The sequence below is a fragment of the Camellia sinensis genome, chromosome 6, assembly GCF_055761805.1.
Source record: "Camellia sinensis isolate YWXY chromosome 6, ASM5576180v1, whole genome shotgun sequence".
Lineage (NCBI taxonomy): Eukaryota > Viridiplantae > Streptophyta > Magnoliopsida > Ericales > Theaceae > Camellia > Camellia sinensis.
Genome location: NC_138966.1, coordinates 205455001 through 205470450, shown reverse-complemented (window position 1 = coordinate 205470450; position 15450 = coordinate 205455001). Strand labels below are relative to the sequence as shown.

Genomic DNA, 15450 nt, shown 5'->3' with positions numbered 1-15450 from the left:
GTGAAAGAACACTATGGGACGGATGCTACATGGGAAAAAAGAGGAGGAAATGCGACTACGCTATCCATATTTGTTTCCCGACGAAGGTAAAATAAGTTTGGAGGACCAAACTTCCTAAAGGGGGGAAGATTGTGATAACCCTGTTCTGTATTATGCTAATTGGTCCTCATTATGAATGTGATTATGTGTTTGATATGATTTTGTGTACCATTCATGTGAAAATATGTGGTTTTGAATTTCTATCTGTTCACCGTAGGAATATCTATTTGATTATCTGCTTTGGAATTTAAATTGAAGGCCTTATCGGCCATAAAACTAGGGGTGCAACTCGGGCGGGCTCAACCCGAGCAACCCGAGCCCAGCCCGAGTTTTTTTAGGGCTTGGGCAACTATATCTTGTAATCTGGACGGGCTTGGGCAAAATTTTGATGCTCGAATTGCAATTCGGGCCGGGCTTGGGCAGAACCAATGGCCAACCCGAACCCGAATTGAATTTAATATATTATATAAATTATATAATATATATATAATTTAATAAATTATATAATATATATAAATTAAGTAAAAGATTTAGTCTTAATTTTTATTTTTTATTTTTTTTTTGGTTAGTCTTCTATTAAGTAAAAGAGTTAGTCTTAATTTTTATTTTTTATTTTTTTTTGGTTAGTCTTCTACCATTAGATTAGCATCTTTTATGTCTACCCTTAGATCTACCTACAGGTTTCTAGACTCGGGCAATTCGGGCTAACCCGAGTTCAAAATACAAAGCTCGGGCCGGGCTTGGGCAGCAATGCTCGGGTTCATGGTCGGGCTTGGGCGGGCTTGGGCACTGCTAAATACAATTCGGGTCGGGCTTGGGCAGACCCCCAACCCGACCGAACCCGCCCGAGTTGCACCCCTACATAAAACTCGAAATTGACTGCGCCATTATGATTGGCGTAATTTTTAGAGTCTACAGTGAAATTTAATTGGAAATTAATTCGAATCAAATTAATTAGATTAAATTGGTGACATAGTGCTCAATTATGTAATAATAAAATAATGTGATTAAGAGGGGCCATATAAAGGCCATTATACACTCAATTCTTCTCTTTTATTCAACTTGGCTGATTTTAACACTAAGAATAGAGAGGGAGGTTCGGCTAGAGAGATAGAGTGTGGGAGATTGAAAGCTTGATCTTGAAGTTTGATAATTTGGAAGACCAACTCAAGATTTGACCACAAATTGGGGAGATTGAGCTGCTAGGTAAGCAATTGATTATGAATTCATGAGTTTAATGTTGTAATTTTGTGAATTCAAAGTTAAATAGTGATCAAGAACAAGGATTGTGTTGTGTTTGATGAATTTGAAGTCAATAGATGCATGCATGTAAGAAATTGCTATAAATTTCCATGTTTGAGCATAAAGTGTGTAATTCATGTTGAATTTTGGTTGAAGTCCATGTAATTGACCATCTCTTCACTAATTAAGTTGAGAATAATGAGTATCTCCCACATGCATGTGCAAATCATGGAGGTGTGAGTCTTGAATGTTTGAATTTAGGATGTTAGTGATGAGTTTGGGATAATTTGAGTCATGCATGTAAGTAATTCATGGAATTGAGCCTCATAATGTTGTAATTTGGTGTTGGCGCCATGTTAGTATATGTATATGTTAAGTTTGAGTCATAATATGCAAGAAATGTTGGTTTGAATGTTGAATTTGAGCTCAAGAACCATTCTGGAAAACCCAGAATTTATGATGACTGCTCAAGCAGGGGAATCGCCGCTCAAGCGGGAAATACGAGCTCCCAGTATTTTTCTGCAGGCATGACGTCTGCTCAAGCGGGGAAGTTCACGCTCAAGCGGGGAGCTATGTAGACCAAGTTCGCGCTCAAGCGTAAATTTGATGTAACCAGTACTTTTGCAGACCTTATGGGTCTGCTCGAGCGGGGGACCCCTGTTTCTGAAATTTTGTAGATGCATTCTGTGTTTCGTTTTCCGTTCTCTTTCACTTCTAAACACTCTTAGGCATACATTGAGCAATGTAAATGAGTTAAAAGGATGGGAATGAAGCCTAAAGAGGAATATGTGAATTAAGAAACGGATTGAATCGTTTGTGACCCTTGCGTGTTATGTAATATGTAGGGTCAAGCTCTAGGGCAAATCATCCAGCCGATCGTTGTGAGTAATATCTGAACAAAGATATTTGAAATATGTTGTTTGTCCAATTGCTTACTTCTATGTAAGTCTTATAAATTCGATAATTTGAATAGTGGACAATGTTTGCTATGCCAAATGAATGGGCCAGAGGCCAGTCTGACATGAATGAAAGTATGAATGGGCTATAGGCCAGTTTGACATGAAAGTCTGAATGGGCCAGAGGCCAGTTTGACACGAAAGTTTGAATGGGCCACAGGCCAGTTTGATATGAAAGTCTGAATGGGCTAAAGGCCAGTCCGACATGAATGATAGAATGAATGGGCCAAAGGCCAGTTTGATCTGAATAAAAGAATGGATGGGCCAAAGGCCAGTTTGATCTGAATGAAAGAATGGATGGGCCAAAGGCTAGTTTGATCTGAATAAAAGATAAATGGGCCAAAGGCCAGTATGACAAGAAACGAATTGGGCCCGAGGCCGTATAATGTGTTCGGAACCGCAGTCACTTGACCTAAATTGTGTATATATGCTAAATAGAAATATGAATTGGGCCCAAGCACGCTCATTCATGTGTTTGTAGGTGAGCCAAGAGAGTTCCCAACCCAGCCTCAGTGAAGTCTGTGTGGAATAACCAAGGTTTTTGAAGAGTCAGCCCTTACGTCTCACACACGAGACTCGTCTTCGCCCTTTTGTTATCTTGTTTTATTTTGTCATGTTGGCGAGGACTTTGGTTTGTGTTGTATATATATAGTTTTGATTGGTTGACCTAGACTTGATAGATCCTGTATGTAAAGAGCTTTATGTTAGTACATATTTTGGTGTGAGTTGTTAACGCATATATGTATGGGTTGTTATGATGTGCCATGTAAGCACAGTTCTATGGACAAAGTTTTAAATTTTGCTCCCATTTGACCCCTTTACTCTGATGAGTTATGTTTGGTTTGGTTTGAGGCCGTAAGTAATCTCAGGATTACTAGCTGGTTATGTCTTTAACCCATAGGGGCGGGTTCGGGTCATGACAAAAAACGTACACTTATTTTGTCTACAAAAGTTGCCAACACATAACTGTTTTAAAATTGTTACATGCAAGAGAGCTACAAATAGAAATTTAACATATGGCTTAGCACTGAGTTTCATGATTTTATATTGCCTCATGTGTGAGTTGGACCAATTTCGTTTCCGTCACGATGATCATCTAATCATCATCCACTTATCACGCACCACGCCTTACCAAATCCAAACTTAACAATCATATGCCTTTAAGTTATTATGTGGATGAGTACTTCTTGAAGAGATGTACTTTCTAAGAATACACATTGGTTGGATTTCTGCTTCTAATGTGGATTTGTTAGCAGGTTGTTTTATCCCAGGGGGGTGGGTCAAACAGGGGTGGATTCACAATAGTGCACTCAAACACCAAGGGGTCTATTAATCTCGATGGCATGTTCAATATTATATCCTATGATGTTGTCCCCAAGTTGCAGAACATTCTTATGGCATCAGAGTTTAAGGTAAGTACATCTATTTGTTTGAATATTCTAATCTTGCATTTTTTCTACCTTTGATATTCTGAATTTCATGTTTCCTGAGCACTTTCATTTGTGCTGGACGTTGGTGAGTTTGATACATGTACGCATGGGATTACTACTTGATTATGTATTTTACTTCATTATGGTTTTATGTTTGTTGGTTTTATATTTTTAGCTGCAAACTTTACCCCTTTTTGTGAAGCGGCCAAAAATTTTTCTAAGCTATTAAGCCAGTCGAGAAATTCTTCGGGGTTGAGTCTAAGTGTTATTTATTTTTTGTCATGCCAATTATCAATAACTAAAATATTGTTTTTTTATTCCACCCTTAAAAATGGTGCAATATGACTATTTTTTGTTCTCTTTTTATTTTGAAACTTTGAATGCCATTCCATTGCTTGGTATAATTTCTATTTCTTCCAATTGTTTACTAAATTGTTCCCATTCATATCTCCATTGAATAAACGGGGACAAAATCTGAACGGCCTCAATTAGCTGAAGTGTGTTTATATTTCGGCATCAAAATTTGAATTTTGTGGTGCTAACGAAGTGCTTCGGGTGTTGGGTAGGAAGCATCAAGCTCATTTTGGTCACGTGATGAAAATTTGAACCTAACGATATTTTCATTCTCGCATTGTTCCTTTGTGTCTCATTGACAGGCCTGCTTCCTGCTGCTTGTAGATTAATGTGAACCTCCTTTGAATCGTGATACAATCAATTTCTATTGCATTTTGTTGTGTTTTTTCATTCCGGATGTTCAATATGACAGTGAGCATCTTGATAGATCTTCTAATGTATTCCATAGGGGTATGAAGTATGGCCACTCTCTTGGAGATTTTTCCACTTTTAAGTTTTTACACCGTGTCAACCGCGATACTCTTATTTCATGCCAGAAGTCTATATTAGTGAACACATGTTCTGATGTATGCACATATTTAGTATTGGTCAACCCCATGTTGCCATTATTTCTTATAAAATATATACTATAAATGCCTGTTATGCACCTATTGCCTTCACAAAACCATATACACCTGTGCAAACACTTATAAACTATATGTAATTAATGTGGGTGCCTTTAATCTATATTTCTTGGCTTCTTGACCTAGTTGTGTTTCCATCGATGATAATATGTTTATTCAGATTGTGATCGCAGATGAATCACATTTCTTGAAGAATGCACAGGCAAAGCGAACAAGTGCTTCACTTCCTATATTACAGGTTCTCTCTCTCTCTCTCTCTCATATGCATGCGCATACAATTTCTATGACTATCAAACTTAACAAATTAACAATTTTAGAAAGCTCAATATGCAATATTGCTTAGTGGAACTCCTGCTTTATCGCGACCAATTGAGTTATTCAAACAGGTACTTTTTAATGTCAATGTACAACCTAACATGGTTATGCGTCAATAAGTTTACAGAAAATCTTGTATTGATTATGTATTAACTTTTGTATGCTTGGCAGCTGGAAGCCTTGTATCCTGATGTATATAAGAATGTTCATGAATATGGTAACCGATATTGCAAGGGTGTAAGTTAAAATCTCCATTCTATTAACAAACTCTCTTGATTTTTAGTTTGTAGTTTTAATACCACATAGTGAATTCTTTTATTGCTTCTAATGATGATAATCTAGGGTATATTTGGAATGTACCAAGGTGCCAGCAATCATGAGGAGCTTCACAACTTGATGAAAGCAACAGTGATGATCCGTAGACTCAAAAAGGATGTCCTTTCTGAGCTTCCTGTGAAGCGCAGGCAACAGGTACAAACTGTAGCTGTTCACTCGAGCTCTCCTTTGCTTAAGTGAGTAGTATTTCCCTTGGTTCATGCAACTAAGCTTCTAATATTCATAGACCTCAACATTAATTATTTAGAATATATTAACATTTATAGGTTTTAGTTTTTGTTTCCAGAATAATATTACCATACTGAAATGAAATTTGGATCCTTTTTTCTACACAGAAATTATCAGTATTGCTGATGGGGAGTCTAGAAGCAAAAATTTGTTAATTAAAAAAATTCAATAAGTGCCTCGATGTTGCTGTCATGCCCTTTTTGAATTACTATTTATTATAAAACCCTGATGTGCTTGGACTGCACTTCTAATAAATTTTTTTTTTTTTTTTTTTTGATAAATAATAAGATTTTATTGAAAAAGCATCAAAATGATGCACTGAATACAAAAAACCGAAAGAGGTAAACAAAAATCGCCTAACAAATTACATCATCCAAAAAATCTAAGAAAGTAAACAGATCCGGATCAACTTTACACTCCATTAACAATGACACAAGGACAATACCTAGTGTTGTTCCCCATTAATTGAGGATACTGGGAGGGGTAAGACTGGAGACAAACATAACTTTTGGCAATATTTGCATAAAGTGGTTGCTCTTGTACTCAAATCCATGTTCTTATGGTTGGCAGCTGAGCTTTTACCATTGTACCAAGCAATGCCACTCCCAGCACTTATTTGGAATGTAATTTTGAAATATATTTCAACATTCATTTCATTTCTTGAACATTGATTAATATGTTCAATGATACTTTCACTTAATGATACTTTCACTTAATTCTCAGGTTTTCTTGGATTTGGCAGAGAAGGACATGAGACAAATCAATGCTTTATTTCGTGAGGTGATATAAATTTCTTGGTGTCACTATTTTCTTGAACATCCTTGATTAAATTTACATGACTTCTTAAAAAGTTGAGAATGAATAATATTGGAGTACAAAAAGTTGATTTGGTAGCAGTTTTGGCAAGCATCTATATTGAATGGCGACATAGTAAGCTTTGCATGGAAGGTTTTTATGATGTTACTAGTGAACTATGATGTTAACAGTGTCTTGTATATCTCTAACCTGGTATTCGTAGTGTGGAATAAGTTGTGCCGATCATTTGATGACAGTTCCTTTTGCTAGGCCACCAAGAATTACTATCAAGTTAATCTTTGGAATCCTTTCCACCTCAACTTGCAGGCTGTTATGAGGTGTTCCATTTTTGTTGTTAGCTCATCTATAAATGGGGAATTGCTATTTTTAGCTTTCTTTTTCTTAATCAAATGTAATGTTGCCATCAATGGATTAGTCCCAAAAGCTTACACTGTTAGGAAATGGGTCCACCAATGTACATTGAACCATACAAACCTGTATGTGGAGCTGCAATTGACCAAACATAGAGAAACAAAATGCAAACGTGGAACAAATGCAAATGAAGACAATTGAGAATGAATGACCTCCCCTAACTTGAGCTCTGATACACTGTTAGATCACCACTAGTTCCAAAAGCTTAAGCTGTTAGGAAATGGATCATCATTGTATATCAAGTCTTCCAACAGCTTTTACTACTTTTGTTAACCTTCTTTTTTTTTTTTTTTTGGTTAAGTTATGAATTTCCTACATTTCCTCATTCATGGTTATAGTATGTCGTATGTATGGTATATATAAATTGAAGATACATTGAGAAGATAATTTGCCCCCAAAAAGTTTGAGAATGTAAGATAAAAATAAATCAGTAATAATAATTTTCTATTCTGTAGTTGGAGGTTGTGAAAAGCAAAATTAAGGCCAGCCAATCGAAGGAGGAAGCAGAATCACTTAAATTTTCTCAAAAGCATCTTATCAATAAGGTATGCATGTGAGCTCCAAACCCAAGTTTTACATATTTGTTTTAGTTTTGGTCATTTTGATTTTTCTTACTGGGGCAAGATACTATATCACTTATCAAGCCTCCCTCTAGCTCTGATTCTCCTCCGTTGTTAGTAAGGAGAAACCCAATTCAATTAGTTTAGAGGCTATTCTGTGATAATATTATAATAATGTAAGAAATAAATTGATAGATAGAGAATAAATTGTATGTATTATTGATTCATGTATATTGATATCTGCTGGAAATTGTGTTCATGCATATAATATGATAGTGGTGTTGGTGGTAGATAGTGGCATGTATAGAATATGATAGTGGTGTTGGTGGTAGATAGTGGTATGTATAGAATATGATAGTGGTGTTGGTTATAGATAGTGGCATGTATAGAATATGATAGTGGTGTTGGTGGTAGATAGTGGCATGTATATAATATGATAGTGGTAGATAGTGGTAATATATAATATGTATGTGGCATATAATGGGTTATGATAATGTTTGTAATATCTCCTATATAAGGAGTGTCATTTGGTCTTGTAAGATAAGAAGTTTTGAATATAACAGAAATATATTCCTTCTTCCTCATATTTTCGGAGTTCTTCTTCTTCATATTTTCTAAGTTGGTATCAGAGCAACAAAAAACACAGCAGCCCTAAAACCGTCATAGCCATGTCAGAAGTCACGTCCGGAACCACTTCAACCCCTGCCGCTGCCATTCCGGTGAAAACGTCCAACTCTCACTCTATCCAAATCACCACCATCCGCCTAAATGGTGATAATTTTCTCCGCTGGTCACAATCTGTCCGGATGTATATCCGTGGGCAAGGAAAGATCGGTTACATCACTGGTGACAAGAAGGCTCCTGCTGTTAATGATCGCTGTTCGACAATTGGGACGCTGAAAACTCCATGGTTATGACATGGTTGGTCAATTCCATGGAGGAGGATATAAGCTCTAATTACATGTGCTATACTACTGCACAAGAATTGTGGGATAATGTTAGTCAGATGTATTCTGACCTAGGAAATCAATCTCAAGTTTTCGAATTAACTTTGAAGTTGGGAGAGATTCGTCAAGGAGATGATTCCGTCACCAAATATTTCAATTCGTTGAAAAGGTTGTGGCAGGATCTTGACATCTTCAACACATACGAATGGAAATCGGTTGACGACTGCAACCACCACAAGAAAACTGTGGAAGACAGCCGTATTTACAAGTTTCTTGCCGGCCTCAACATTGAGTTCGATGAAGTGCGAGGAAGAATTATTGGCAGACCTCCTCTCCCATCCATTGGCGAAGTATTTGCCGAAGTCAGAAGGGAAGAGAGCCGAAGGAGCGTCATGCTTAAGAAAAAAGGTAATGGTGAATCAATTGAAATTTCTGCTTTAATTAGCGATGCTGCGGCCAACAAGGCTGCAAATTACCAGCGCAGGTTTGATGATAAGCCACGGGTCTGGTGTGATTTTTGCAACAAGCCTCGCCATACACGCGAAACGTGTTGGAAGATTCATGGCAAACCTGTCAACTGGAAAAGCAACAAACAAGGAGAGAAGAATCGTGGCTTTCCTACCGCTAATGAAGCCGATTCAGGTCCCTTCAACAAAGAGCAGATTGATCAACTCTTAAAGCTGATAAAATCCAACTCCTCAACCGGTACTCCTAGTGTTTTGTTGGCACAAACAGGTAGAAATCCTAAAGCCTTCTCTTGCCTAAACTTCTCTCCGTGGATCATAGATTCCGGTGCCTCCGATCACATGACTAGTTTTTCCCATTTATTTAGTACCTATTTCCCTTGTTCTGGTCATGACAAAATCAGAATAGCCGATGGTAGTTTTTCACCTATTGCAGGAAAAGGATTTATTAAACTAACTGAGAAAATTAATCTCAATGCTGTTCTTCACGTCCCCAACTTAGCCTATAACCGTTTGTCTGTTAGTAAACTATCTAAGGATTCTAATTGTCGTGTTACATTTTTTGAATCCCATTGTGAATTTCAGGACCAGAACTCGGGGATGATGATTGGGCGTGCTAGGATGCTTGAAGGTCTTTACTACTTTGATGAAGTACCTGTTAGTAATAAAAAAGCTCAGAGCTTTAATAGTACCAGTTCAATCTCTGTTCGAGAAAAAATAATGCTATGGCACTATAGGCTAGGACATCCTAGTTTTCTTTATCTGAAACATTTATTTCCAGAATTATTTAAAGGGATTGATTGTTCTTCTTTTCATTGTGAAAGTTGCATTTTTGCAAAATTTCATCGCTCTACTTATTTGCCAAAACCTTACCAGGCTTCAAAACCTTTTTATTTGATTCATAGTGATGTTTGGGGCCCTTCTAAAATCACTACTCTTTCTGGTAAAAGATGATTTGTTACATTTATTGATGACCATACCCGCTTATGTTGGATTTATTTGATGAATAAAAAATCTGACGTGAAAAATTTATTCACAAATTTTTACAATATGATTGAAAACCAATTTCAAACCAAAATTGGTATTTTACATTCTGATAATGGAACAGAATATTTCAATGAGCAGTTGGGTGAGTTTTTGGAAAAAAATGGAATTTTTCATCAATCTACATGTCGGGATACCCCTCAACAAAATGGCATTGCAGAACGAAAAAATAAACATCTACTTGAAGTAGCACGTGCTATAATGTTTTACATGCATGTTCCTAAATATTTATGGGGTGAAGCAATTTTAACAGCCTCTTATTTGATAAACAGGATGCCTACAAAGGTGTTAACATACAAAACACCTTTTGATTGTCTCAAAACTTTTTTTCCTGACACGAGGTTGTTTTCTGATTTACCCGCCAAAGTTTTTGGATGTACTGCCTATGTTCATGTTCCCAGTCAATTTCGTTCAAAACTTGACCCCCGTGCTATAAAATGTGTTTTTTTGGGTTATTCCTCAAACAAAAAGGGGTATAAGTGCTTCGATCCTCAAAACAAGAAATTTCATGTGAGTATGGATGTGTCATTTGTGGAAACAAAATCCTATTTCCCCAACACTTCTCTTCAGGGGGAGACAAGTGGAGTAGAAGACCGTTTTTGGGATATTTCTATTCCGCTCCCCAATGTCATTTATCCTACACAAAAACCACATCTGTCTGATAATGATCACTTAGGAGAACCAAGTTCTCTGGTGCCTAGTCAAGAAGATTCTTGTTTAGGGGGAGAAGTACTACAAAATGATCTAAATCCTGAGCTTCAGGTTTATACTAGGAAGCGATTTCATTTGAGGAATAATGACCCGAATGTCCATCCTAATGACCCGAACCCGAATGTCCACCCGAGTTCTGGCATCGAAATTTTAGGTAATCCTATTCCTTCTATTTCCGACCTTGATGTACCTATAGCAATTAGGAAAGGTGTCCGAAATTGCATTAAACATCCTATTGCAAATTACCTCTCCTATCAAAGATTGTCTAAAAACCATAGAGCTTTCACATCTAGGATTTCACACTTGTTTGTTCCAAGGAATATACAGGAAGCATTGGATGATCCGAATTGGAAATTAGCAGTCATGGAGGAGATGAATGCTTTAAGGAGAAGTGGTACTTGGGAGATAGTTGATCTACCCAAAGACAAGAAAACAGTTGGGTGTAAATGGGTGTTTGCGATAAAATGTAACGCAGATGGAAGCATTGAGAGATACAAGGCGAGACTGGTAGCTAAAGGCTTCACTCAAACTTATGGGATCGACTATCAGGAGACGTTTGCTCCTGTTGCTGAAATAAATTCCATCAGAGTACTGTTATCTCTTGCAGTAAATTCAGATTGGCCTCTACATCAACTTGACATTAAAAATGCATTTCTTAATGGTGATCTTGAAGAGGAGGTGTTCATGAGCCTACCGCCGGGATTTGAGCAGAGACTTGGAAGTGACAGAGTATGCAGATTGAACAAGTCATTATACGGACTCAAACAATCACCAAGAGCGTGGTTTGAACGCTTTGGGAAGGCAGTTATCAGTTGTGGCTTCTCGCAGAGTCAAGCAGATCACACAATATGTTAGAATTTCCCATCTTTACCTTCACCTACCCACTATCACCTCCACTACACCTACTACCACATTTTCTTCTATATATAGATTGTATAGGAATTGTAATTTATCTATCTTGTAATACATCAATCAATAATATCCATCAATATATTTTACATGGTATCAGAGCAAGGTTAAGAACCTAATCATTCTACTTCACCGGCGGGCGGCAGCCTCACCTTGGCCGCCCGCCGGACCTCTACACATACCTTAACTCCGCTGTCACATTTCTTGCTGCCATGGACCATCACTCTCACCTTTGAAATTGGAAGTGTGTTGTGTGTTACCTAGATCAATGCCCTCTTCACAGATTCTTTCTTTTACAGCATCACCACCCTGCTTCTTTCTTTTCACATTTTTGTGCCTTAGACAAATCCAGATCTGCGCCGGCAAGTTGGGAAGCCATCACCATCTGGCATCTGTTTGCTATCATCATGCTCTTCAACTGAAGACTCTCTTGGCAGGCCACCCTCAACAGATAATACTTGCACATTCCCACCATAGTTCTTTATGGCTGGTCTCAATATATCAAGATGGCCATTCACCGCCTCTACCGTTGTCTCACTTGTGTGGTCATCATCATACACTTGGCGAATATCCTTGACTGCATCTCCAAATTTTTCCTTCAGTACTCGTTCAATCCCCATTTTCATGGTAGTTGTTGAGCTAGGGCAGCTTCCACATGCTCCTTGGAGTTTGAGAGATGACACCGTCTGCGACAGAGACGACGTCGACGTTGCCACCATCGGAGATGAGGTAAGGCCGAACATCCTCAAGAACCATGTCAACGTTCTGAGGTGTGAGTTCGAAAATCTTGGCCGAGTAGAGTCCCGGAGGAGACCCACTAACTGAGGCTTTAACTGCCCATTTTTGAGGAACTAATCTGGGTCCTCCTTGGAATGTTCGCTCATTCTGTGATAACCCCGTGTGCATCTGTGATGAGAAAGAGGCCAAGCAGCCAGCAGGTGTGAGGAATGGGACTGGTTTTCTCTCTATCACTTTACTTTTTCCACAAAACATTATCATCTCTCGGCAGCTTTGACAAAAAAAAAAAAAAAAAAAAAAAAAAAAAAAAACAAATAAAATAAAATAACAATAAAATAAAATAAACAATACCCACACTGATATGCACACTGCTCCGTCATGCATACACCAGCACACACATCTTTTCTTATTTATTTATCATCATAAAATAAACAATACCCACATCTTTTCATAAAGTGTTTTACACACCACCTCCACCCACGTGGGTTGATTCCAATTTTCCTCATCAATATCTTCATGGTTCCAATTTTCCTCATCAACATAGTCTCTCTCTCTCTTCCTTTTCATAAAGTGTTTTACACACCACCTCCACCCACGTGGGTTGGTTCCAATATATTCATGTTTTACACACACCACCTCCACTCATTTATTTTATTATTATTTTATACAAATTCAACCCATCCTTTTTCTTTTTCATTCTTTTCACACTCATGTTTCCCACTCAATTTTTTTTTACTCCATCTTTTGAAAAGCAACCACAACACCCGCCCACAACTTTAAATCTCTCATTTCTTTTTTTATTTTTTTTTATTACTTTCACATTCACACACTTCTCTTCAATTTTCTTTTCTTTTATACTTTATTTATTTATTTATTATTATTATTATTATTTTTTTTTAGTCTTCCATCCGCAGAACATGGGTATTAAAAAAAAAAAAAAAAAAACAAAAAAAAAAAACAAAACAAAACAAAAAAAAAAATGGCATGCCAAACTTTACCTTATTTTATTCATCTCCGGGCTCAACCCCGATCACACTTACAAAAAAAAAAAAAAAAAAAAAAAAACGCCAAGACCACCATCACAACAACCAAAGGATTTTTTTCCGTATCCCTTCTCTACTCTGCCGCCGGTCTCTTCTTTTTGCCTCCATCCTGGGCGGCCCTTGACAGTGTTGCCTCCGTGCTTCCTAGACTACCAAGCAAGTTGCCTCCCCCCTGCTCATCCACTGCAGCATATGGCGGACCTCCAAATCACCACATCACGGTGGCCTTCCGCTTCAGCTCCTTATTTTCCGCCTTCAGCACACTTATCTCTGCTCGCGCATCCTTATACATGCGTTGGAGCAGAGCCAGTTGGGCGTTTAAATGTTGCACCTCATTTGCCCTACTCTGCAGCCGGTTCGATAGGTTTGTAACCGCAGTCATGGTTTCCACACATGACTTCAATGTATACTGATTGGCTTCCACATCCGACTGCACTGTCATTTTTTGCTCCACAGACCGCATCGGAAAGTTCAACGGAGTATACCCAGCGGTGTTTGGTTGAGGTTCCAGTGCCACCGCACCAGTTCTCTCTCTCGTTGACTCGTTGAGGTCGGGAAAGAGGGTGAGCAGTCCACGGGAAGACGAGGACGAGGCCATTTTTCTGGGCAACAGAGTGTTACAGCGTATTACAGAGTTTCTCTCTCAGCACAACAGTGTTACAGCCTCTCTCTCTCAGCACAACGAAGAGTTTTACAGAGGATTTCGCAGTTTTTTTGCTTCTGCCTCGGCCTCAGGCTCTGTCATGGTTAAATAGCCGAGGCAGCCACGCGCATCGCGCGCCTCTTGCCGCCCGACACACTGGCACGCCTTTTCATGGCACATCTTTTGATAAAATGGACACGCCTTTTGATGGCACACTTTTTTGACAACTTTGGGCACACCTTTTGAGGGTGCAACTTTTTCAGGGGTCCGACAAGACTCTGTAAACTGTCCCGACATTGATTCCGGTTAGCTCCTTTATGGGTCCGACAAGACTCTGTAAACTGTCCCGACATAGATTCCGGTTAGTTTCTACAACGGTCCGACAAGACTCTGTAAACTGTCCCGACATTGATTCCGGTTAGCTCCTTTATGGGTCCGACAAGACTCTGTAAACTGTCCCGACATTGATTCCGGTTAGTTTCTACAAGGGTCCAACAAGACTCCGTAAACTGTCACAACAACTGTCACAGCATTGTCTGCTACAACGGTCCGACATGACCCCATAAACTGTCTTCTACAGCGGTCTGACACCGCCATCCAGTGTCCTCTACAACGTTATGACACCACCATTCAGTGTCTTCACCAACGGTCTGACACGACCATACAGTGTCTCCTATCCTTTTTTATTTTTATGTATTTTCTTGTTTTGTTACTCTCTCCCAACTCAAGTTGGTTAGTTTCTCTCCTCCTTGAGTTTGCGGGGGGCTGTTAGAATTTCCCATCTTTACCTTCACCTACCCAATATCACCTCCACTACACCTACTACCACATTTTCTTCTATATATAGATTGTATAGGAATTGTAATTTATCTATCTTGTAATACATCAATCAATAATATCCATCAATATATTTTACACAATATTTTATAAACATTCAAAAAACAGTAAAATTGTAATTTTGATTGTTTATGTTGATGACATCATTTTAACTGGTAATGATGAAGCAGAGTTAGCAGCCCTCAAAGAGAAACTCGCAAAAGAATTTCACATTAAGGATCTGGGAGCCCTCAAGTATTTCCTCGGAATGGAATTTGCAAGATCCAAGGAAGGTATATTCGTTAATCAGAGAAAATATGTTCTTGATCTCCTTGGAGAAACAGGTATGCTTGGTTGTAAGATGGCGGAGACTCCGATCGAGCCTAACTTGAAGTTACAAGCTGCTAAGGCTGAAGAAGTCAAAGAGAGAGAACAATATCAGCGACTTGTAGGGAAATTGATTTACTTGTCTCATACGCGGCCTGATATTGCCTTTGCAGTCAGCATGGTAAGTCAGTTCATGCACTCACCAGGGGCAGAGCACTTTGAGGCCGTTTATAAGATCTTAAGATATTTGAAAGGAACTCCAGGGAGAGGCTTACTATTCAAGAAACATGGACATCTTCAAGTTGAAGTATACACAGATGCAGACTGGGCAGGAAGTGTTACAGACAGGAGATCAACATCCGGATACTGCTCCTTTGTAGGTGGGAACCTAGTTACATGGCGGAGTAAAAAACAGAATGTGGTAGCTAGAAGTAGTGCAGAAGCAGAGTTCAGAGCTGTTGCCCATGGAATCTGTGAAGTAATGTGGATTAAAAGAAT

General features: G+C 38.5%; 1 protein-coding gene across 4 annotated transcripts in view; it reads left to right on the top strand.

Moving 5' to 3' along the window:
• The window catches only part of CHR18 (chromatin remodeling factor18), a 58208-nt gene that overhangs the window by 30175 nt on the left and 12583 nt on the right, over positions 1-15450 (top strand). For all 4 annotated transcript variants that reach the window (XM_028230799.2, XM_028230798.2, XM_082873021.1 and 1 more), the window contains exons 11-17: positions 3494-3649; positions 4805-4882; positions 4962-5030; positions 5131-5196; positions 5302-5430; positions 6247-6303; positions 7206-7295. In XM_028230799.2, coding sequence (XP_028086600.2) covers positions 3494-3649; positions 4805-4882; positions 4962-5030; positions 5131-5196; positions 5302-5430; positions 6247-6303; positions 7206-7295 — 645 coding nt within the window. The remainder of the gene's footprint in view (positions 1-3493; positions 3650-4804; positions 4883-4961; positions 5031-5130; positions 5197-5301; positions 5431-6246; positions 6304-7205; positions 7296-15450) is intronic.